This window comes from Bos indicus x Bos taurus, chromosome 4 (assembly GCF_003369695.1).
Source record: "Bos indicus x Bos taurus breed Angus x Brahman F1 hybrid chromosome 4, Bos_hybrid_MaternalHap_v2.0, whole genome shotgun sequence".
Taxonomy (NCBI): domain Eukaryota; kingdom Metazoa; phylum Chordata; class Mammalia; order Artiodactyla; family Bovidae; genus Bos; species Bos indicus x Bos taurus.
In genome coordinates, this window is record NC_040079.1 from 13,374,034 (window position 1) to 13,399,440 (window position 25,407).

The following is a 25,407-nucleotide window of genomic DNA, read 5'->3' on the forward strand; positions in this document are numbered from 1 at the left end:
GCCAGGTTCTTCCGTCCATGGGATTCTCCAGGCAAGAATACGGGAGTGGTTTGCCATTTCCTTCTCCAGGGGATCTTCCCAACCCAGGGATCAAACCTGGGTCTCCGGCATTGCAGGCAGACTCTTTACCGTCTGAACCACCTGAGAAGCTTCAGAACCATAGGCCAAAATACTGGAGTGTGAAGCCTTTCCCTTCTCCAGGAAATCTTCCCTACCTAGGGATCGAACCCAAGTCTCCAGCATTGAAGGGCGATTCTTCACCGACTGAGCCACAAGCAATCTCAATACAAAGAAATAATCCAAATCAAGGGCTTCGCACAGGGACTTGGAATGTAGGGAGAACTCAGTAAATATAGCTGTGATTATGAAATATGCTGTTAAACTCTCTCTCCGAGGTCCTGCTCTATGGTTTTGTTCTCATTCTTTTATGTTTTCTTTGTGTGCAGTCTTTTTTTAGGGTGTGTCCCTTTCTCAGGAACTGGTTTCAGAGTCTAGGCTGGGGTCCTGAAAGTGGGAGGTTCTCAGAAGAGCAGGATGTTTTGGCATCCTCAGAACAGAAAAAACTATGTGCCTTTTCCCGGGACCCCATCCGGGACAGCTCCTGGGACCCCCATCTGGGACAGCTCCTGCAACAAAAGCATCGCTCACACCCACTGCTCCCTCCTGACCCCTGGACCTCTTGACTTTTAAACAGAAATGACTCTAGGGGCCACTTTTCCATCCCTCTTACACAGCAAGGTCATGAGGGCTCCATGCCTAAAAAAAAGGGCACGCCCTTTACGTTTTTACAATTTTTTAATCCTTCCTCAGCACGCAGGAAAGAGGGGATGAAAGGTAGGTCTCTGTCCCTACACTTGCTGCCTCCCCCTTCTCAAGGGCTAGCTCTTCTCCTCTCCCGCAGAACTGCAGATCCCACAGAACCACAGAACCCAGAGGGAGGGCCCCTCCGAGGTTGGAGTTCCTGGAAGTCACCTGGCTGGGAGACTGCCAGCCGCCCTGCAGGGAAGACAGAGGTGGTAGAAGGCAGATGAGGAGGAAATGGCACAAGATGGGTGTTGTGGGTAGTGAGTGGGCTGGAGGGCGGATGAAGGAAGCTATCCTTGGAAAGCTGGAAAAGGTTTAGGGTATCATGGAAAGATAGTGCCAGTAGAAATGTGTTTGGCATAGGATCTCTTATATCAGACATAATCTGGACTGCCCTGGAATTTGCAAAACAGGACAAAGAGTAGATGCAGACTTCCCCTGACTTCTGGAGCTAGTTCTGTTCACAGGGTTCTAGAAAGGCCCTGGTCATCATGTACAGTGGAGACAGTCACAGTGTCGGGGCCACCCCTCAAACCCAATGTTGTGAAGAAAATAAGTGGTGGGAGGAACAAGTGTCCCAGGGTATGTGGTCTGGGGGCCTGAGTCTCCTGTTATGACCAGGAAGCTTGGTCTCCAATTCAACTTTTTTTTTTTTTAAATAACTACCATAGGACACGTTCCCATCTGTGGACCTTTCCAAAAAAAGTGGGCAGGTACTTTTAATTCTGCAGTAAAGGCCCACTGGGAAAACATTTTTTTTTTTTCCATTCTGAGAACTTTCTCTCCTCTAAGTCTCAAGGGACTAATTACTTACCATCCTAACAAACTTTGTGGGGAAAAAAAAACTTGAAAAACTAAACGGGAGGCAATTATTTCCTTCTGATATGCAAACACTTTCCTTCAACTTTTTTGCTTCTCAGATAATCAGCACACAAATCTGCTCAGGTTTTCCTCCTGAGAGATTCTTTCCTGCGACTCATCTCTGCACCCTCCCTCTAAAAATTTAAAACGACATCTGCGCCTCTATTTCTGTTTTGCAAATAAGAGACAAAGGCATAGAGAACAAATGTATAGAGGCCAAAGTGGGGAGGAATTGGGAGATTGGGATTGACATATATACTCTATTGATACTATGAATGAAATAGATGACTGATAAAAACCTGTTATATGGCTCAGGGAGCTCTACTCTGTGCTTTCTGGTGCCCTAAATAGAAAGGAAATCCAGAAAAGAGGGGGTATATGCACACCTATAGCTGACTCACTCTGCTGTATAGTAGAAACTAACACAAGTTTTAAAGCAATTATACTCCAATAAAAATTAATTTAATAAAATAATCAGTAACAAAAAGGAGTAAAAAACTATAACCCACAGCCTGCAGCAGCCTTTTGCCTATTTTTCACGGTATTCCATAGGAATGGGCTCTCTGACTCACCAGTTTTGGGGAAGGTGTAAAGTGCTTTGTTCCTCCACAGTAATTGCCCTGTCATAGCCAGCATCTCACAGGCATGACATTCATAACAAATCTGCCTGCGGTCCCTTGCTACTCACACTGTGATCCCTGGAACCACATTTGTATCTCCTGGGAGCTCTTTGGCAATGCAAAATCTGGACCCCACCCCAGACCTTGTGAACCTGAATCAGCATTTTTAACAAGACCCCTGGCTGATTCATATGCACAATAATATTTGAGAAGTGTTGGTATTAATACTAGAATATGCAGAGCATGCTGGGAATACAGGGAAGGAGTTTGTTAGATTGAATCTTCTCAAACATGGTGTCATTTGAGTTGAGGCTTCACAAGTGCCAAGAAGGGGAAAAGTGAATTCCAGAGGAGCAACTTAATAATGTAGAAAGTAACATAGACATAAAAATGACATATCGTGTGGGTAGTGCAAGTCTGGAGAGAATTAATGGAATTAATGAATGATCCCTGGAGAGTGGTCATGAGTCTCTTCATCTCGTCAAATCCAGGTCTCTTGATTAGGGGGAGTAGGGGGTCACAAGGTGTCCTCTGAAAGATGCTTCATTCACTGAAGTCATAAGATGATGAACTTTGTAGTGGATATAGAGGGCTTTACTATGGAAACTTTTGCATGCTAGGGCATGTCTACCATATTCACAAAGGTACTATTTATCCTCAGGGCTGGAATTTTATTGCCTTCAATTCTGAAAAAGACCTAAGTAAGTTCATAAAGAGTTTAGGAATAGTTCTACTAAAGGGCAATTCCTTGAGGTTTCCTTCCATAAGATATGATGCTTGTCACTCTCAAGGGAAGGAGAATGACAAAGATGCTGGGTTGAATAGGGAATAAGATCTAAGGGAAAACCCCAGGCAGAATGCTACGCTGATGGTCTGGAGCCCTCCTGAAAACTGATTGTTAAAATTTCAGGAATTAAACATACTTATTATTAAAAATTAAATAAGAGACATGTACAATGAAATAGATTACGTTAGAAACAAAGGTGATCAAAACTCAAAGCTCCTCGTTATTTTACTGCCTTTTACTTTGTTTTACAGACAACTGAAGTTGTCTGTGTTACTTGTATTGATATGGTAGATATCCTGGCCTCCAAGCTCGGTGATGTCATCTTGGTAGCTTGGAATTAGACATGACGGGAGTGGAACTGACAGCGTGGAAACTGGTGAATGCTGGAAGTCAGCAAATGCTACAACTGGAGGACCAGAGATTAATATTTACCAGCAGACCACCGGGTCACTATCACTTTTCTTCCGTATTCATCAGGCATGGTTGCAAGGATCCTATTCACAACAGGAAATTTAAAGTTGAAGGAGTTGGTGGAACTAGATTGATAGAAACATGGTGTTCCATAGGCACTGCTGAAAATTTCCGCCTTGGCCTTAGAAAGTTTTGCACCTCACCTAACTCCGAAAATGCAGGGCCTCCATGGTATGACTTGTCATTCTAGGAATCAGGCCTGACTTTTACATGAAAATGACTTGATTCCTTTATCGTCTGCCTCAAAACTTCCATATCCTTGGTTTCTTGCTCCCTAGTCCCTTCAGCTGGAAGGAATGAGTCTACTTTCATTTCTCATTAGGATTTACATTTGTGACAATGTGTTCTTGTGTTCTTGTCAGAACCTTACATGTTTCTAATGGTCGCTTACTAGGACATTGCATCTCTGAGGCTGGAATGTTAGACACAAAATCCTGCCATCATTTTTACCTATATTTCAGTTTACTTTAGGTGGGGAGGTATAGATTGGGAATTTGGGATTGACCACATAAACTCTTCTATATTTAAAATAGATAACCAGCAAGGACCTACTGTATAGCACAGGAAATTCTGCTCAATATCCTATAATAACCTAAATGGGAAAAGAATTTAAAAAAGAATGGATACATATATGTGTATAACTGAATCACTTTGCTGTACACCTGAAACGAACAACATTTTTAGTCAACTATACTCCAATATAAAATTTAAAAAATCATTCATATGAAGAGACAGAAAATCTAGATGTTTACCTTACACTTTTCACAAAAAATAACTAAAAATGGCTCAAAGACCTAAATGTAAAATGCAAAAATAAAGATTCCTAGAAAAAAAAAATATATGTACATATATATATATATATGTTTAGACAACATTGTGCTTAGTCATTCAGTTGTGTCCAACTCTTTTAAACCCCATGGACTGTAGCCTACCAGGCTCCTCTGTCCATGAGATTCTCTAGGTAAGAATACTGCAATGGGTAGCTGTTACCTTCACCAGGGGATCTTCCCGGCCGAGGGGGTCTGCTGCATTGCAGGTGGATTCTTTACTGTCTGAGCCACCAGGGAAGTCCTGTGTGTGTGTGTGTGTGTGTGTGTGTGTGTATGTATATATGTCAGTTCAGTTTAGTCTCTCAGTCGTGTCCGACTCTTTGAGACCCCATGGACTGCAGCATGCCAGGCTTCCCTGTCCATCACCAACTCCCAGAGCTTGCTCAAACTCATGTTTATCCAGCTGTCTTATCCTCTGTCATCCCCTTCTCCTCCTGTCTTCAATCTTTCCCAGTATCAGGACGTTTTCCAATGAATCAGTTCTTTGCATCAGGTGGCCAAAGTATATATAAGTATGTATGTGTGTATATACATATATATATATATATGTATATATATATGGACTTCCCTGGTGGCTCAGATGGTAAAGCATCTGTCTATAATGCAGGAGACCTGGGTTCAATCCCTGGGTTGGGAAGATTCCCTGGAGAAGGAAATGGCAACCCACTCCAGTACTCTTGCCTAGAAAATCCCACGGACAGAGGAGCCTGGTGTCCATGGGGTTGCAAAGAGTCGGACACAACTTCAGTGACTTCAGACTCTTATTTAATTTTTAATAATAAGTATTTTAATTCCTGAAATTTTAACTATCAGTTTTCAGGAGGGCTTCAGAGCGACTTCACTTCACTTTGACATATATATATATATATTTATAAATTAGCTCTCGATATTACAATTTCACCCTGCCTGCTCGCAATTATGTTCCAGTGTAAGTTACTACTGTGGAATGGGAAGGCTATTGCCTTTAGTAAAATGACCTTAAATCAAGTGCCTTTATGTAGACTAACAGATCAATTGTTTCCATTTCCTGGGGAAAATGGTAAAGCAAAAAATTAACATTGCAATTAGACTGAATAAAATTATTTCTTGTGTATGTGTTTTATTTATAATTGAATATGTGTTATTTTCTTTCTAGTGTTTGTGGATTCTATTGTGGTAAATAAAATACAAAAGATTTTAAAAGTGACACTGAATCTATGGTTATTTTCTAACTGTAAGTGTTCCTTTCAGGCAAGGAGTGTAAACATACAGTTACTGTTGTGAAGGAGTTACTAGAATAATTGCCATTACCAGTCTATAAATTTGATGGGAACTTGATGAATACACATTAAATAAAAGGGCATGGACGGAGGAGCTTGGTAGGCTGCAGTCCATGGGGTCGCTAAGAGTCGGACATGACTGAGCGACTTCACTTTCACTTTTCACTTTCACGCATTGGAGAAGGAAATGGCAACCCACTCCAGTGTTCTTGCCTGGAGAATCCCAGGGACAGAGGAGCCTGGTGGGCTGCCGTCTATGGGGTCGCACAGAGTTGGACACGACTGAAGCGACTTAGCAGCAGCAGCAGAGAAGTCTATACTGAGGGACTTCAGATTCTGGAGATTTCAACTTTTAATTAATCTAGCTTTGATCTGAACAGGAGAATTTCTGAGGATGGATAGATGGGAAAGAAGTTTGAAAAACTAGACACTACTGTCAGTTCTGCCATTGTTGTGACTAACTCTTTCTTTCAGCCATGGCTACTTTATCTATTAGATGGTGAGAAAGCGCTCCTAGTATGACTTCCCTGATGGTCTAGCGGTTAAGAATCCACCTTGTAATTCAGGGAATGAGGGTCTGATCCCTGGTTGCAGAACTAGAACCCCTCACGCTTTGGACCAACTAAGCCCACACCCATCAGCTACTGAAGCCCGCGGGGGGCTCTGCAGGACACAAATAGAGAGTCCATGAGCCACAATGAAAGATCCCGCATAATGCAGTGAAGATCTTGGTGCCACAGCTAAGACTGGACACAGCCAAAAAATAGGTAAATATTAAAAAAAAAAATTTTTTTTTAAAAAGAAAGTTCTGCTCAACTGCAGCCCGAGAATTGGTTTTTCCCTTCAGGGCTCTTGCAGCACTTGTTACCAGTAGGAGAACCCTTTATTAAAATGTGGTAGAATTAATGGTACTTTGTCCTCTCTCACACAGATGGAGAATGCTTTGGAGTTAGAATCCACATTTCTTTGATCTTTACCAGCCAGTGAGTGGAGTATATTCCTGGTATTGGGTAATCTGTGTATTTTGACCTCATTGAATTACTATGAGAGTAAAACCAGGTGGAAAAAAATGCATAAAAATAGTTGATAAAGTGTGAAAAAACATGGTAACATATTATTAGTAGAATTATCTTTAATTCGTTCATCATGTTTTTATTTACGTTATGTGAGTGAAAGTCATGTCCACCCCTTTGCGACCCCACGTACTATACCATCCATAGAATTCTCCAGGCCAGGATACTGGAGAGGTAGCCATTCCCTTTTCCAGGGGATCTTCCCAACCCAGGGATCAAACCCAGGTCTCCCATATTGCAGGCGGATTCTTTACCAGCTGAGCCCCCAGGGAAGCTATTTACTATTTGAGGTGGTAAAAGGAAGATAATTTAGAAAAAAAATAAAGCAATTGTTTCAACAGCAGTAGCAAACACCGGAGTCATTGCTCCGATGTATAACTGAAGGAGTCAGATTTTCCAGCAGAAGATGAAATGAGGCATCGAAAGAGATCTTCTGACGGGTGATGAGCATCTCAGCGAGACAGAAAAGACTTTTCAGAAAGTCAGATAAAGGGGCACCTCAGTTAGGAAGGGGGCCTCCTGGGGTGGCACAGATGGATCAGTAGGGGCCACTCAGGGGGCCATGGCTCCAAAGCTAGGGCATCTGTGCCCACAGAGTAGCCCACAGTCCCAGCCTCGTTCACGTCCACACAGCAGAGCTAAGCTTGACGTTCCTGGTGAACTGGTCATTTTTGTTCTCATCTTATAAGCAGGGCTCGGAGTACTCTCTTGATGAATGAACTCAATAACGTTTACTGGGAAATGCCATTTGGTAGATTTAGCTGTTTTTACAGAAATAGCTTGGCAGACTATTTTACACTGGGGTAGTTTCAGAAAATCCCAGATAGAACGAAAGCGAAGAGAACACGATTCTGAGGAGAATGTACCTGAAGGATTTGGAAAATTTCACACATGAGTTGTGGGAGGGAAACTCAATGGGAGCTGACATTTCATTCCTGAGGGAATATGGAACCTAATAGGCTTTCAGGAACGTGTGTGTGTGCATGTGAATATAATGACTGGACAAGGAATTTACTGTATTCACCACAATCTTCTGCCTTCAAGTAGGTGAATGTTTCTAAGCATGCAGTAGAATCGTTTATTTTTATCTTTCTAAAAGTCTCTGTTGGCATCATCGACTCAATGGACAGGAGTTGGAGCAAACTCTGGGAGATGGTGAAGATAGGAAAGTCTGGTGTGCTGCAGTCCATGGAGTCACAAAGAGTTGGACATGACTGTGTGACTGAACAATGACAAAAATCTCTTAATATTTCCTCCCTAGAATGCATACAATTCCCGAAAGATTTGTTCTTATTTCTTATACTAATGAAGATTTATCTTGCTTTCTTTAAATTTATTTTCTCTGCACAAGGCTTAGCTGGTGGATTGCCTTCTCATACTGTCCATCTTATGTTCAAAGTGTTACTCAGCATCACCTTATCAGGAAACTGTCCCCCAGTCCTCAGCCTGGTCTCAGTGTCCCTCTTATCTGCTTCCATAAACCTTTCTTTGAATCCATCATTACACGTCCCCTGCCGCATAAGTAGATCTTTTTTTACTTTTTGGCCACATCACATGCCATGTAGGATCTTAGTTTCCTGACCAGGAGTCAAATCTGCACCTCCTGCCATGGAAGCACAGAGTCTTAACCATTGAATTGCCAGCAAAGACCCTGGAAGCTGCTCTTTATCATACCATTCTTTCCCGTCATAGAGTTAAGAGATTTGAAAACTATCAATGTCTTGTTTACATTTTACCCTGCACCTGACGCAGTTGTGGGGCCTGACGCACAGTCTACTCAGCATTGCTAACATGAATGAACAGATGAATTCTTATGCAATGAACTCTATACACTCGAAAGGTAATGACTTTGGTAAGTGTTGCTCTTTAGCTTAGTTCCATGTAGACCAAGCACTCATGGTGCACACACTTAGCAGTGGGGCACATGCATGTGTACACACACACACGCACACACACTGGGGCTGGGTAGCATTTTCTAATCAGAGAAAATTTTCTGTCTGCCCTTTTTTGAACGGCAAGCTCATGCACTTCCCTTTATTAAAAGCCCCACTTGTGGTTCCCCAGGTTACATTCCGAGTTCTTGTTACTGCTAGTGGAAAACGGGGGGGATTCCACATGGTCTTTGAGACCGTCAAGCCAGCCAGGGTGCTACCAAGGACTCACTGTGGTTACCACTCTCAGGCACAGAGGGAAAATCCGAAAGAAACTCAACAGGGGTCATTCCACCCAGGTTGGTGCCCTGCCTCCTCACAGAGTGACCTGGCTGACAGAGCCTGGCTGAGTCCCTCAGGCCCCTCACAATGCCTGGAGGAAGCCTTTCAGTCTCTGCATCTGGCCTCGTAGCACAGCCTTGAACGTCTCATTGCGGAGGGTGAGGATAAAGGGGTTGAGGAAGGGGGTGAGGACGGACGTCACCAGGGCCACAGTCTTGTTGACCTCCGCGGAGTGTGCTTTGCCAGGCTGGACATAGAGGAAGATGGTGCTGCTGTAGCCAATGAAGACCAGGGTGAGGTGAGAGCCGCACGTGGAGAAGGCCTTCTGGCGGCCGCTGGCAGAGGGGATATGTAGCACAGTGCTCACGATGTAGCCGTAGGAGATGAGGGTCACCAGGAAGGAACTGAGGACGAAGGCCAAGGCCATCACAAAGTCCCAGGATTCCAGCAGCCTGGTGTCTGAGCAGGACAGCTGCAGCAGAGGTGCATTGTCACAGAAGAAGTGGTTAATGATGTTGCCATGGCAATAACTGAGATGAACCCGGGAGAGGACAGTGGGCACCATGGCCAGGAAAGGAGTTGCCCAGGCAGCCCCTGCTAGCTGGGCACACACAGCCCCTCTCATCAAAGTGCCATAGTGCAGGGGGTGGCAGATGGCCACAAAACGGTCCAGGGCCATGTCGGACAGGATGAGGAAGGAGGTGGAGCCCAGGGAGAAGTAGAAGTAGAACTGGACCATGCAGCCAGTGAAGGAGATGACCTTGTGGGGGGCCAGCAGGTCAGAGAGCATCCTGGGCACTGCAGTCATGGTCACCAGGATCTCCAGCAGGGAAAAGTTGCCCAGGAAGAAGTACATGGGCGTGTGGAGGTGGGTGTCGACAATGACCATGATGATGATGACTGTGTTTCCTATGAAGGCAAGAAGATAAAGCACAAGGAAGGGCCCGTAGAGCAGGATCTGCAGTTCACCAAGAGGGGAGAAGCCCAAGAGGATAAATTCAGAAGGGTGGCTCAGATTTGCCATGATCCTGGGGCTGGGAGCTTGAGGGGAAAGGAAACAAGAGACATTGATGGAGAGACAGAGAGAGACAGACAGAGAGAACCAATGACTGTGAAACAAGGCTAAAGGCAGAGAAAGAGAGGCTAGTAGGTGGTCATGGGTTAACAGAAGGAGAGATAAAGAGAGAAATAAATGGGAATATGAGAATCATTGAGAAACAGGGAATCACAGAAGGAAAAACATGGAAATCTACAGATAAGAAGAGAGGAAAACAGACAGGAGCAGATGACGAAAGACAACACGGCAACAGACATTTAGAGAGAAGGCAAGAATGGAATGAAATAGAAATGGAGGAGTGGGAGAGGAACACCCAATAGATGAGAGGGAGAAACAGACAGAGATAAGGAGAGGAGGGACATGGAAAGAGAGAATTTGTGTCAGTCATCCAGATGCCCTGAGTGTAGGGTGATGCTGGGAGTCTGTGTCATGACCCAGAGAGTCTGAGAGCCCTCTTAAAGCTCCCTTTCTGTCTTTCTGGGCTGTCTTCCTGGTGAGGACCCTCCATCACTCGCATTTCTCAGTTACAATCATGAAATGAATGGGAAGTCAGAGTTTTGAGCCAATAAATTAGCATCCTTTGGGGAGGACCCCCTGGTGTATGTATGCAAAGGTGGGGAGCAGAGGAACACAGGCGGGCACAGAGACCAGCCTGGAGCTAGACAGAGACGAAGAGCATCTGCATTCTAGCTAGTGGCGGGCACTGCTCTGATGAGGCAGTGGCCCCCTCCCCATCCCACCCCTTGCCACATCCTGACTCTGCCCACTCAACCCTAGTGGTTTGGAGCATAAGTTCTGGACTTAGGTTGGATTCTGATCTGATGTTTATCAAACATAAATCTTCTGCTCTCTATTACTTCCCTCTCTTAGCCTCAACCTCAGTTCAGTTCAGTTCAGTCGCTCAGTCGTGTCCTATTCTTTGTGACCCTATGGACTGTAGCACGCCAGGCCTCCCTGTTCATCACCAACTCCCAGAGTCCACCCAAATCCATGCCCATTGAGTCGGTGATGCCATCCAACCATCTCATCCTCTGTCGTCCCCTTCTCCTCCTGCTCTCAATCTTTCCTGGCATCAGGGTCTTATCAAATGAGTCAGCTCTTCGCATCAGGTGGCCAGAGTGTTGGAGTTTCAGCTTCAACGTCAGTCCTCCCAATAAATATTCAGGACTGATTTCCTTTAGGATGGACTGGTTGGATCTCCTTGCAGTCCAAGGGACTCTCAAGAGTCTTCTCCAACACCACAATTCAAAAGCATCAATTCTTCGGTGCTCAGCTTACTCAGATATAAAATGAAGATAATAATAGTACTAGCTTCGTGAGCTAAGACAGAGATTTAATGAATCAATTGCTTAGTTACAGTGATGGGCATGGACCAGGGGCTCAGAAATCAGTTGTTGTCTTTGTAATCATTGTCATCATATGACATCAATGAACTTAAATTTTCTTGGACCTATGATTCTTTAGAGTCAATATGTGTGTGAAGGTGTGTGTAGTGGGGATGTGTGACATTTCCAAGCTTTATTCTGTCCTTTAGAATTTCAGTTCACCAAAAGGATATTTTTTTTTAAATCTTCAATTTTCAAGGAAAATAAATTTTGCAGTACAAATGATCAGAAGTGGAAAGATTCAAGATGTGTGTAGACATAACTCTGGTCTTCTCTCTGGTCCCATAAAAGCTGCATTTGAAGCTGTGTCCTGGCCACCAGCCATGGCGTTTCAATTTAAAGAAGAGGGGCTGCCCCTCCATCAGCCTTGTACCCACTGGCAAACCTTGTGTGCGAGTGTGTGCTCAGTTGTGTCCAACTCTTTGTGACCCCATGGACTACTGAAACCCACCAGGTTCCTCTGCCCAAGGGATTCTCCAGGCAAGAACACTGGAGTGGGCTGCCGTGTCCTCTTCCAGGGTATCTTCCCAGAGATGAAACCTGCTTCTCCTGTGTCTCCTGCCTTGCAGGCAGATTCTTTATTGCTGAGCCACTGGGGAAGCCTGGCAAACCTTAATAGTAGGGCTAAAATCTATACCCAGCACTGATCAATTCAAACCCAGTCCTATGTCTGTGCTCTCTGCAAGCCTGACCCCCAAGCAAACCCAAGTCACTCACTTTAGCCTCTAAGCACTACGTCTTCTTTTTGAGCTGCTCCCATGAAGAAATCCATATCTAGAGATTCCTGCCTATTGGGTCCAGTCCATGACATGATTGAGGTGTTATCTGCAGTCCATCACCCTGGGTTAGTGGGTTTCAGCTGGAAGGGGTGGACAGGGGGTTGTGCATAGCTGGAATGGGGGTGCCCTGTGGGGTGAGTGGCTCCACAAGCTATAACATCTCTAACCCTTATGAGAATTTCCTGGTTAAAGACTTACCCTGTGTCACCACAGATCCCAGTGTAGCAGGACTGATGTGGGACCTGAAGGTGGGAAAGAAGGCTTTCTTGAGACCAGAGGAAAACACTATATCTTCTTCCCCAAGGATGAGTGTTCTTGGTGCTCTCTCTTGCTCCTGGCTTCTTGATGTGGTTTACAGCTGAGCTTATCCTGGATGGGAACTCAGACTCCAGCAAAGTGTTCTCTGTGGGGATGACAGGAAAGCAAGGAGCCCTCTGGGGATGAAGAGACACTGGTGTTACTCCTCAGATTAAAATGAGAGGCTTGCTGCTTGGAGGAAGTAACATCTGAGAAAGAGCTCTGAATGAGGAAAGGGAGAGAGACCAAGATACCTCTAAGAAGACAATGGCTTGGGATTGGTTCCTGGCCCTTGCCTTCCTCTCAGGACTGTGGGGAAAAAATGACATCATGGAAAAAGTGCAGAGAAACTTCCCCGGCTGGACTAAAATTGTGGCAGACTGGATGCCTGGCTAGGGTTAGATCCAGAGTTGCCATTTGGAGAATTTGCACCCCCCAGATCCAAGGTTCAGAGACTGGGGAGACAGGGAATGGAGACCCTGGATCGCAGCACCCTCTTGTCTGAATTTTCCAAAATGTCATCGGCGGAGGTGGGGAATTACAGATGTAAGCTTAAGAGGAGAAACCTTCCCCTCAAAGGCAGAGCCCCTGACAAACACATCTTGGGAGCTGACGAGACTGAACAGGGCTGGTCTGAGTCCTTTGGGAAAATGCACACCTGGGGGGTGAGCGAAGACAAGGTGGTAGTGGATCCAGCTCCCTGATAAACTCTGAGTCCCAGTCCTTCATCTCGGAGGAGTTCAGAATTTATGTGCACCACCTGGCTTAGCCGTCCCCTGCCAACCCCCCCCCCCCCCCCAGACAGACATGATGACAAAGAGACAGCAAGCAAAAGCTTTCCACCCAGGAAAGTGCCCAGTGGTCCTGAGTTAAAGAACCCCAAGGGCTGAAAGGAGTTTCCCAGATGACCTTTCTGGAGGATCTGAATCCAGAATTGAATTTTTAAGACAGAGCCATTGATAATAAAAAAATCTTTAGATGATTCTGGACAGAAATGGGGGGGAATGATAGAAGAAAGGAATGTGTTGCTGGTAGGAGCTCAGAAGGACAGACAGGATGGCCTGTCAAAGCAGAACTTGAGAATTGACAGGCAAGTGCACTGCTGGGCTTGTGTAGGCCTCATGGCTGTATTTTCTATTGCTTCTGTAGCAAATTTCTAGAGGTTTGGTGGCTTAAACACTACAAATTTATTATCTTAAAGACTCTATATGTCTATATTTCTTATCATACAGGTCTTTGTTGTTGCTGCTTATTTGATGTCAAGTCCAACTCTTGTGACCTCATGGACTGTAGCCCACCAGGCTCCTCTGTCCATTTCCCAGCAAGAACACTGGAGTGGGTTGTCATTTCCTCCTCTAGGGGATCTTCCTGACCCAGGGATCGAATCTGAGCCTCTTGCATTGGCAGGTAGATTCTTTACCATTGAGTCACCAGGGAAGTCCTCTTACAGGTCCAAGGAAGTTAAAATCAGAAGGTTGTTGGAACTGTGCCTCTCTCTGGAGGCTCCTTAGGTTTTCCAGCTTCTGACAGCTGCTATGACTGAATCTAAACCCAGTCCTTTTTTTGCACTGTTCCTTGTTCTTTCAATCCCTGGACCCTGTGATGAATCTTAGTTCCTAAGTGCGGTGAGAGATTCTTAGAATGTCCATTAGTGGAGCCTCCTACCTGTGGTACCCAGAGTCTGACATGGAGATATGAGACCCTTAAGGATGGGACAGTGACCCACACAGCTAAAATGTGTCCAAGACTTATGTCGAGTCCATGATTTAATGTTCATTGTTTCTATCCAATAACATAGGGCAGCAATGTGGTTGATGTAGGGCTGGAAAGACAGAATGAGTTCTATGGGGAAACCACATGAACAGATCTCTTGCTGTCCTTTGTTTCAGAGATGAGTGTACCTGGTTCTGTCTACCCTGTTCTAATCTTAGAAGGCCTGCTGAGTTTCAAAACTGAACTGGACTGGATGGGAAACTAGGTTCCAGCAGGTGCTCTTTGTAGCAATGATAAGGAAAGCAAGAAGCCCCTGGGGGGTTGTATAATACAGCAGATGTGTTCAAACTAACACCCAGAGGCAGGGAGGTCCGTCCTAGGTCTCCAGAAGCACATAAATAAGAGGTATGGGGTGTGTGTGTTTGGGTGTGGGTGTTGAATGTTGGTCTAGTTTTGGAGTCTAGCATTTGTATAGTGTAATCTCAAAAACGACAGAATGATCTCTGTTCATTTTCAAGGCAAACCATTCAATATCATGGCAATCCAAGTCTATGCCCCAAGCAGTAATGCAGAACAAGCTGAGGGGACTGGAACGCAAAAGGAGGAAGTCAAGAAACACCTGGAGTAACAGGCAAATTTGGCCTTGGAGTACAGAAAGAAGCAGGGCAAAGGCTAATAGAGTTCTGCCAAGAGAATGCACTGGTGATAGAAAACACCCTCTTCCAACAACACAAGAGAAGACTGTACACATGGACATTACACCAAAATCAGATTGATTATATTCTTTGCAGCCAAGGATGGAGAAGCTCTAGACAGTCAGCAAAAACAAGACTGGGAACTGACTGTAGCTCAGATCATGAACTCCTTATTGCCAAATTCAGACTGAAATTGAAGAAAGTGGAGAAAACCACTAGACCATTCAGGTATGACCTAAATTAAATCCCTTATGACTATACAGTGAAAGTGAGAAATAGATTTAAGGAACTAGATCTAATAGATAGAGTGCCTGATGAACTATGGATAGAGGTTTGTGACATTGTACAGGAGACAGGAATCAAGACCATCCCCAAGAAAAAGAAATACAAAAAAGCAAAATGGCTGTCTGAGGATGCCTTACAAATAGCTGTGAAAAGAAGAGAAGTGAAAAGCAAAGGAGAAAAGGAAAGATATACCCATTTGATTTTTTTTTTTTAAAGAAAACTATAAAACACTGGTGAAAGAAATCAAAGAGGACACTAACAGATGGAGAAATATAGCATGTTCATGGATTGGAAGAATCAATATAGTGAAAATGAGTATACTACCTAAAGCAATCTATAGATTCAATGCAATTCTTATCAAGCTACCAACGGTATTTTTCACAGAGCTAGAACAAATAATTTCACAATTTGTATGGAAATACAAAAAACCTCGAATAGCCAAAGCAATCTTGAGAAAGAAGAATGGAACTGGAGGAATCAACCTGCCTGACTTCAGGCTCTACTACAAAGCCACAGTCATCAAGATAGTATGGTACTGGCACAAAGACAGAAATATAGATCAATGGAACAAAATAGAAAGCCCAGAGATAAATCCACACACCTACAGACACCTTATCTTTGACAAAGGAGGCAAGAATATACAATGGATTAAAGACAATCTCTTTAACAAGTGGTGCTGGGAAAACTGGTCAACCACTTGTAAAAGAATGAAACTAGAACACTTTCTAACACCATACACAAAAATAAACTCAAAATGGATTAAAGATCTAAACATAAGACCAGAAGCTATAAAATTCCTAGAGGAGAACATAGGCAAAACACTCTCCAACATAAATCACAGCAGGATCCTCTATGACCCACCTCCCAGAATATTGGAAATCAAAGCAAAAATAAACAAATGAGACCTAATTAAACTTAAAAGCTTTGGCACAACAAAGGAAACTCTAAGCAAGGTGAAAAGACAGCCTTCAGAATGGGAGAAAAAAACAGCAAATGAAGCAACTGACAAACAACTAATCTCAAAAATATACAAGCAACTCCTGCAGCTCAATTCCAGAAAAGTAAATGACCCAATCAAAAAATGGGCCAAAGAACTAAATAGACATTTCTCCAAAGAAGACATGCAGATGGCTAACAAACACATGAAAAGATGCTCAACATCACTCATTATCAGAGAAATACAAATCAAAACCACAATGAGGTACCATTTCATGCCAGTCAGAATGGCTGCAATCAAAAGTCTACAAGTAATAAATGCTGGAGAGGGTGTGGAGAAAATGGAACCCTCTTACACTATTGGTGGGAATGCCAACTATGGAGAACAGTGTGGAGATTCCTTAAAAAACTGGGAAATAGAACTGCCTTATGACCCAGCAATCCCACTGCTGGGCATACACACTGAGGAAACCAGAATTGAAAGAGACACGTGTACCCCAATGTTCACTGCAGCACTGTTTATAATAGCCAGGACATGGAAGCGACGTAGATGTCCATCAGCAGATGAATGGATAAGAAAGCTGTGGTACATATACACAATGGAGTATTACTCAGCCATTAAAAAGAATACATTTGAATCAGTTCTAATGAGGTGGATGAAACTGGAGCCTATTATACAGAGTGAAGTAAGCCAGAAAGAAAAACACCAATACAGTATACTAACGCATATATATGGAATTTAGAAAGATGGTAATGATAAGCCTGTATGCAAGACAGCAAAAAGACACTGATGTATAGAACAGTCTTTTGGACTCTGGGAGAGGCAGTGGGTGGGATGATTTGGGAGAATGGCATTGAAACATGTACAATATCATATATGCAACGAATCGCCAGCCCTAATTCGATGCATGATACTGGTTGCTTGGGGCTGGTGCACTGGGACGACCCAGAGGGATGGTATGGGGAGGGAGGAGGGAAGGGGTTCGGGATCGGAAACACGTGTATACCTGTGGCAGATTCATGTTGATGTATGGAAAAACCAATACAATATTGTAAAGTAATTAACCTCCAATTAAAATAAATAAATTTATATTAAAAAAAAAGTGACTGAGAGATCACACTCAAAAGAAAAAAAAAAAAGATATACCTATTTGAGTGCAGAGTTCCCAAGAATAGCAAGGAGAGATAAGAAAGCCTTCCTCAGTGATCAATGCAAAGAAATAGAGGAAAACAATAGAATGGGAAAGACTAGAGATCTCTTCAAGAAAATTAGAGATACCAAGGGAACATTTCATTCAAAGATGGGCTGAATAAAGGACAGAAATGGTAGAGACCAACAGAAGCAGAAGACACAGAATACACAGAATACCAGGAATACACTGAAGAAATGTACAAAGAGATCTTCACAACCCAGATAATCATGATGGTGTGATCAGTCACCTAGAGCCAGACATCCTGGAATGTGAAGTCAAGTGGGCCTTAGAAAGCATCACTACGAACAAAGCTAGTGGAGGTGATGGAATTCCAGTTGAGCTATTTCAAATCCTAAAAGATGATGGTGTGAAAGTGCTGTACTCAATATGCCAGCCAATTTAGAAAACTCAGCAGTGACCACAGGACTGGAAAAGGTCAGTTTTCATTCCAATCCCAAAGAAAGGCAGTGCCAAAGAATGCTCAAACTACCACACAATTGCACTCATCTCACACGTTAGTAAAGTGATGCTTAAAATTCTCCAAGCCAGGCTTCAGCAATATGTGAACCGTGAACTTCCAGATGTTCAAGCTGGTTTTAGAAAAGGCAGAGGAACCAGAGATCAAATTGCCAACATCCGCTGGATCATCAAAAAAGCAAGAGAGTTCCAGAAAAACATCTATTTCTGCTTTATTGACTATGCCAAAGCCTTTGACTGTGTGGATCACAATCAACTGTGGAAAATTCTGAAAGAGATGGGACTACCAGACCACCTGACCTGCCTCTTGAGAAACCTGTATGCAGGTCAAGAAGCAACAGTTAGAACTGGACATGGAACAACAGACTGGTTCCAAATAGGAAAAGGAGGACATCAAGGCTGTCTATTGTCACCCTGCTTATTTAACTTATATGCAGAGTCCATCATGTGAAATACCAGGCTAGATGAAGCACAGGCTGGAGTCAAGATTGCCGGGAGAAATATCAATAACCTCAAATACGCAGATGACACCACCCTTATGGCAGAAAGTGAAGAAGAACTAAAGAGCCTCTTGATGGAAGTGAAAGAGTTGAGAGTAAAAAAGTTGACTTAAAGCTAAACATTCAGAAAACTAAATCATGGCATCCAATCCCATCACTTCATGGCAAATAGACGGGGAAACAGTGGAAACAGTGGTTGACTTTATTTTTGGGGCCTCCAAAATCATTGCAAATGGTGATTGCAGCCATGAAATTAAAAGACACTAACTCCTTGGATTGAGAAGGCAATGGCACCCCACTCCAGTACTCTTGCCTGGAAAATCCCATGGACAGCGGAGCCTGGTAGGCTGCAGACCATGGGGTCTCAAAGAGTCGGACACGACTGAGTGACTTCACTTTCACTTTTCCCTTTCATGCATTGGAGTAGGAAATGGCAGCCCACTCCAGGGACTGGGGAGCCTGGTGGGCCGCTGTCTATGGGGTTGCACAGAATTGGACACGACTGAAGTGACTTAGCAGCAGCAGCAACTCCTTGGAAGGAAAGTTATGACCAACCTAGATAGCATATTAAAAAGCAGAGACATTACTTTGTCAACAAAGGTCCATCTAGTCAAGGCTATGGTTTTTCCAGTAATCATGTATGGATGTGAGAGTTGGATTATAAGGAAAGCTGAGCACCAAGGAATTGATGCTTTTAACTGTGGTGTTGGAGAAGACTCTTGAGAGTCCCTTGGACTGCAAGGAGATCCAACCAGTCCATCCTAAAGGAAATGAGTCTTGAATATTCATTGGAAGGATTGATGCTGAAGCTGAAACTCCAGTACTTTGGCCACCTGATGCGAGGAACTGACTCATTGGAAAAGACCCTGATGCTGGGAAAGATTGAAGGCGGGAGGAGAAGGGAACGACAGAGGATGAGATGGGTGGATGGCATCACTGACTCAATGGACATGAATTTGAGTAAACTCCTGGAGTTGGTGATGGGCAGGGAGGCCTGGCACACTGCAGTCCATGGGGTTGCAAAGAATAGGACACGACTGAGCGACTAAACTGAACTGAACCAGTTCCTCAGTCTCTCTGGGTGTCAGGCTCATCATATGTAGATACAGTTGTGGAAGATGCCTTCTTTCCTTCTCTAACAGTCTTTGACCCTTACTGTATCACTAGTCATCCTAATCTCTTGTTCTTTTACCTCCAAATATGGCACTTCTGGCCACAACCCAGAGGAAGGAGAATTTTTGCCCTAAGCTTGTTCTTCTCTTTCTCTTTTTTCTTCCCTGCCTCCTCCATCTACTTCCCTCTCCTTCCCTCTGTTGAACTCTCTCTTTTTCTCCCTCATTTCCCTTTATTTTAGAAATATTTATTGAATTCACAAAATATCTGAAAAACCCATAACCCTGGATCTATATGGCATGCTTTAAATTAAATTCTAAGTGGTTCAAATGGATTTAAATACAAAAATCAACAAATGAAATTGTTTTTCTTTTTAAGTTACCTAAGAATCTGTATGTGGGCTTTTATAAAGAAACACAGATCCCAGAATACTGAAAGATTGTTAAATTTAGCTACATAAGAATTAAATATTTATGCATGACAATAATAATACATAAAAATAAAAATGTGAAATAAAAGTTTATTTTATTGGTACATAAAGTTTACTTCTAAACTGATAAGCTCACTAAAGACAAATATAATTGCTTTTAAAACACTGGGAAAAAAAAAAAAAAAACACTGAATATAGTTCAACATCAGTTAAGTTCAGTTCAGTCACTCAGTTGTGTCTGACTCTTTGTGGCCCCATGAACTGCAGCATGCCAAGCCTCCCTGTCCATCACCAATCCTGGAGTTCATCCAAACCCATGTCCTTTGACTCAGTGACGCCATCCAACCATCTCATGCTCTGTTGTCCCCCTCTCTTCCTGCCCTCAATCTTTCCCAGCATCAGGGTCTTTTCAAATGAGTCAGCTCTTCCCATCAGGTAGCCAAAGTATTGGAGCTTCAGCTTCAACATCAGGCCTTCCAATGAACACACAGAACTGATCTCCTTTAGGATGGACTGGTTGGATCTCCTTGATGTACAAGGGACTCCCAAGAGTCTTCTCCAACACCACAGTTCAATGGCATCAATTCTTCGGTGCTCAGCTTTCTTTATAGTCCAACTGTCACATCCATACATGACCACTGGAAAAACCATAGCCTTGACTAGATGGACCTTTGTTGGCAAAGTAATGTCTCTGCTTTTCAATATGCTATCTAGGTTGGTCATAACTTTCCTTCAAAGGAGTTAGTGTCTTTTAATTTCATGGCTGCAATCACCATCTGCAGTGATTTTGGAGCCCAGAAAAATAAAGTCAACCACTGTTTCCATTGTTTCCCCCATCTATTTACCATTAAGTGATGGGACTGGATGCCATGATCTTAGTTTTCTGAATGTTGAGCTTTAAGCCAGCTTTTTCACTCCCCTCTTTCACCTTCATCAAGAGGCTCTTTAGTTCTTCTTCACTTTCTGCCATAAGGGTGGTGTCATCTGCATATCTGAGGTTATTGACATTTCTCCCAGCAATCTTCACTTCAGCCTGTGCTTCATCTAGCCTGGTATTTCACATGATGGACTCTGCATATAAGTTAAATAAGCAGGGTGACAATAGACAGCCTTGATGTCCTCCTTTTCCTATTTGGAACCAGTCTGTTGTTCCATGTCCAGTTCTAACTGTTGCTTCTTGACCTGCATATAGGTTTCTCAAGAGGCAGGTCAGGTGGTCTGGTATTCCCATCTCTTTCAGAATTTTCCACAGTTGATTGTGATCCACACAGTCAAAGGCTTTGGCATAGTCAATAAAGCAGAAATAGATGTTTTTTCTGGAACTCTCTTGCTTTTTTGATGATCCAGCAGATGTTGGCAATTTGATCTCTGGTTCCTCTGCCTTTTCTAAAACCAGCTTGAACATCTGGAAGTTCATAGTTCACATATTGCTGAAGCCTGGCTTGGAGAATTTTAAGCATCACTTTACTAGCATAATCAAAGACTGGAAATTTAACAATATTGCATAATAACAGTTGTTTTTCAGACAATGTCCTGAAAATTTATCAGTGAACGTAGTGGACATTCTCTTTTCTCTGACACAGTATATTTGATGAAGAATATTATCTTACATAACAGCCAAATACACATACACACACACACACACATGCACATCTATACTTGCAGAAAATCATTTTGATAAAGAATCTATGACTTTTTTTTATGTCTGAGTTGCTGCTGCTAAGTCTCTTCAGTCGTGTCCAACTCTGCATGACCCCATAGATGACAGCCCACCAGGCTCCCCTGTCCCTGGGATTCTCCAGGCAAGAACACTGGAGTGGGTTGCCATTTCTTTCTCCAGTGCATGCAAGTGAAAAGTGAAAGTGAAGTCGCTCAGTCGTGTCCGACTCTTAGCAACCCCATGGACTGCAGCCCACCAGGCTCCTCCATCCATGGGATTTTCCAGGCAAGAGTACTGGAGTGGGGTGCCATTGCTTTCTCCTATGTCTGAGTAGGCTCTTGGAATAATGCCTGTATAGATGTGAGGGAAAAGGTATTTGGGTAGAGGGGGACGCTTAGCTACATTGCTGCAAAGACTTTGCTGCAGTGGAAGTGTGGAGTCTTAACCACCATACCACCAGGGAAGTCCCTCAGACTGATTTCTGCTTTTCTAAAGTTTATTAATGAAAAATGTAGTATTGACTTTATGTCTTGATTCTTTTGCTTAACATAACCATGTAGAGACTTCTTGGTGATGATACATCCATCAACAGTTCATTCCTTTTTACTGCTGAGTGGTATTCCACTGTCTAGATGAGCCACCATTTATTTATCCATTGACCTAATGATTGTCATTGGGTTGTCAGCAGTTTATTGTAAGTAAAACCATCAATGTTCATAAGGATGTCTGGTGGATATATGTTTTCATTCATCCTGGGAAACTATCCAATAGTGGAATAGTAGGTTTATATGTTGCCTGGGAAATCCCATGGACAGAGGATCCTGGCAGGCTACAGTTGATGGGTCACAAGAGTCAGACATGACTTAGCAACTAAACCACCACCACCACCACCATGGTTAGTGTATGTTTAACTGTGCATTCCCACCAGCAGGGTCTGAGAGTTCTAGTTGCTCCATTTCTTCACCAACAGTTTCTGTATTTAAAATCAGTTGAAGATGTTGAGCATCTTTTCATATGTTTATTAGCCATCTGTATTGATTATATTCTTTGCAGCCAAAGATGCAGAAGCTCTATACAGTCAGCAAAAACAAGACCAGGAGCTGACTGTGGCTCAGATCATGAACTACTTATTGCCAAATTCAGACTAAAATTGAAGAAAGTGGAGAAAACCAGTAGACCATTCAGGTATGACCTAAATCAAATCCCTTATGGTTATACAGTGGAAGTGAGAAATAGATTTAAGGGCCTAGATCTGATAGATAGAGTGCCTAATGAACTATGGACGGAGGTTCGTGACGTTGTATAGGGGATAGGGATCAAGACCATCCCCATGGAAACGAAATACAAAAAAGCAAAATGGCTGCCTGGGGAGGCCTTACAAATAGCTGTGAAAAGAAGAGAAGTGAAAAACAAAGGAGAAAAGGAAAGATATAAGCATCTGAATGCAGAGTTCCAAAGAACAGCAAGAAGAGATAAGAAAGCCTTCCTCAGTGACCAATGCAAAGAAATAGAGGAAAACAACAGAATGGGAAAGACTAGAGATCTCTTCAAGAAAATTAGACATACCAAGGGAACATTTCATGCAAAGATGGGCTCGATAAAGGACAGAAATGATATGGACCTAACAGAAGCAGAAGATATTAAGAAGAGGTGGCAGGAATACACAGAAGAACTGTACAAAAAAGATCCCCATGATCAAGATAATCATGACGGTGTGATCACTCACCTAGAGCCAGACATCCTGGAATGTGAAGTCAAGTGGGCCTTAGGAAGCATCACTACAAAGCTAGTGGAGGTGATGGAATTCCAGTGGAACTATTCCAAATCCTGAAAGATGATGCTGTGAAAGTGCTGCACTCAATACGCCAGCAAATTTAGAAAACTCAGCAGTGGCCAAAGGACTGGAAGAGGTCAGTTTTCATTCCAATCCCAAAGAAAGGCAATGCCAAAGAATGCTCAAACTAACACACGATTGCACTCATCTCACACGCTAGTAAAGTAATGCTCAAAATTCTCCAAGCCAGGCTTCAGCAATATGTGAACCGTGAACTTCCAGATGTTCAAGCTGGTTTTAGAAAAGGCAGAGGAACCAGAAATCAAATTGCCAACATCCGCTGGATCATCAAAAAAGCAAGAGAGTTCCAGAAAAAACATCTATTTCTGCTTTATTAACTATGCCAAAGCCTTTGACTTTGTGGATCACAATCAACTGTGGAAAATTCTGAAAGAGATGGGAATACCAGACCACCTGACCTGCCTCTTGAGAAACCTGTATGCAGGTCAGGAAGCAACAGTTAGAACTGGACATGGAACAACAGAATAGGAAAAGGAGGACGTCAAGGCTGTCTATTGTCACCCTGCTTATTTAACTTATATGCAGAGTACATCATGAGAAATGCTGGACTGGAAGAAGCACAAGCTGGAATCAAGATTGCTGGGAGAAATATCAATAACCTCAGATATGCAGATAACACCAGTCTTATGGCAGAAAGTGAAGAAGAACTAAAGAGCCTCTTGATGAAAGTGAAAGAGTCGAGAGTGAAAAAGTTGGCTTAAAGCTCAACATTCAGAAAATGAAGATCATGGCCTCTGGTCCCATCACTTCATGGGAAATAGATGGGGAAACAGTGGAAACAGTGTCAGACTTTATTTTTTGGATTCCAAAATCACTGCAGATGGTGACTGCAGCCATGAAATTAAAAGACACTAACTCCTTTGAAGGAAAGTTATGACCAACCTAGATAGCATATTGAAAAGCAGAGACATTACTTTGCCAACAAAGGTCCGTTTAGTCAAGGCTATGGTTTTTCCTGTGGTCATGTATGGATGTGAGAGTTGGACTGTGAAGAAAGCTGAGTGTCGAAGAATTGATGCTTTTGAACTGTGATGTTGTCGAAGACTCTTGAGAGTCCCTTGGACGGCAAGGAGATTCAACCAGTCCATTCTGAAGGAGATCAGTCCTGGGATTTCTTTGGAAGGAATGATGCTAAAGCTGAAACTCCAGTACTTTGGCCACCTCATGGGAAGAGTTGACTCATTGGAAAAGACTCTGATGCTTAGAGGGATTGAGGGCAGGAGGAGAAGGGGATGACAGAGGATGAGATGGCTGGATGGCATCACTGACTCAATGGACATGAGTCTGAGTGAACTCCGGGAGTTGGTGATGGACAGGGAGGCCTGGTGTGCTGCGATTCATGGGGTCGCAAAGAATTGGACACGACTGAGCAACTGAGCTGAACTGAACTGACTCATGTCTTCTTTGGAGAAATGTCTGTTTAGGTCTCTGGCCCACTCTTTGATTGGGTTGTTTGTTTTTCTGGTATTGAGCTCCATGAGCTGCTTGTATATTTTGATGATTAAACCATTGTCAGTTGTTTCATTTTCTATTATTTTCTCCCATTCTGAGGGTTGTCTTTTCATCTTGCTTATTATTTCCTTTGTTATGCAAAAGGTTTTAAATTGAATTAGGCCCCATTAGTTTATTTTTGTTTTTATTTCATTACTCTAAGAATTGGGTCATGCTTCTGTGATAGCTCAGACAGTAAAGAATCCTCCTGTAACCCAGGAGACCCTGGTTCAATCCCTGGGTCGTGAAGACCTCCCAGAGCAGGGAATGACTACCCACTCCAATATTATTGCCTGGAGAATTCCATGGACAGAGGAGACTGGTGGGCTACAGTCCACGGGGTCACAAAGAGTCTGACACAACTGAGTGACTAACACACACACACACACACACACAGAGGAGGTGAATCACAGAGAATGTTGCTGTGATTTATGTTACAGCATATTCTATGACATAAAGAGTATTCTGCCTATGTTTTCCTCTAAGAGTTTTACAGTTTCTGACCTTACATTTAGGTTTTTAACCCATTTTGAGTTTATTTTTGTGTATGATCCTACTTGCCGGGAGGCAAAGGAGAAGCAAATATAAAGAAAAAACCTTTTGGACACAGTGAGGAGGGAGAG

At 43.2% G+C, this 25,407-nt stretch overlaps 1 protein-coding gene across 1 annotated transcript; it reads right to left on the reverse strand.

Annotated features, from left to right (window-relative positions):
• Positions 1-8,756: 8,756 nt before the first annotated feature.
• LOC113891834 (olfactory receptor 6V1) lies at positions 8,757-9,942 on the reverse strand. The gene has a single exon (XM_027540314.1). It carries the CDS (start codon positions 9,940-9,942, stop codon positions 9,001-9,003), a length of 942 nt encoding a protein of 313 aa, XP_027396115.1. The 3' UTR covers positions 8,757-9,000.
• Positions 9,943-25,407: the final 15,465 nt, after the last annotated feature.

Bases quoted from the DNA above. Each gene is read 5' to 3' on its own strand.
- LOC113891834 (XM_027540314.1), bottom strand. From the start codon at position 9,942: ATGGCAAATCTGAGCCACCCTTCTGAATTTATCCTCTTGGGCTTCTCC.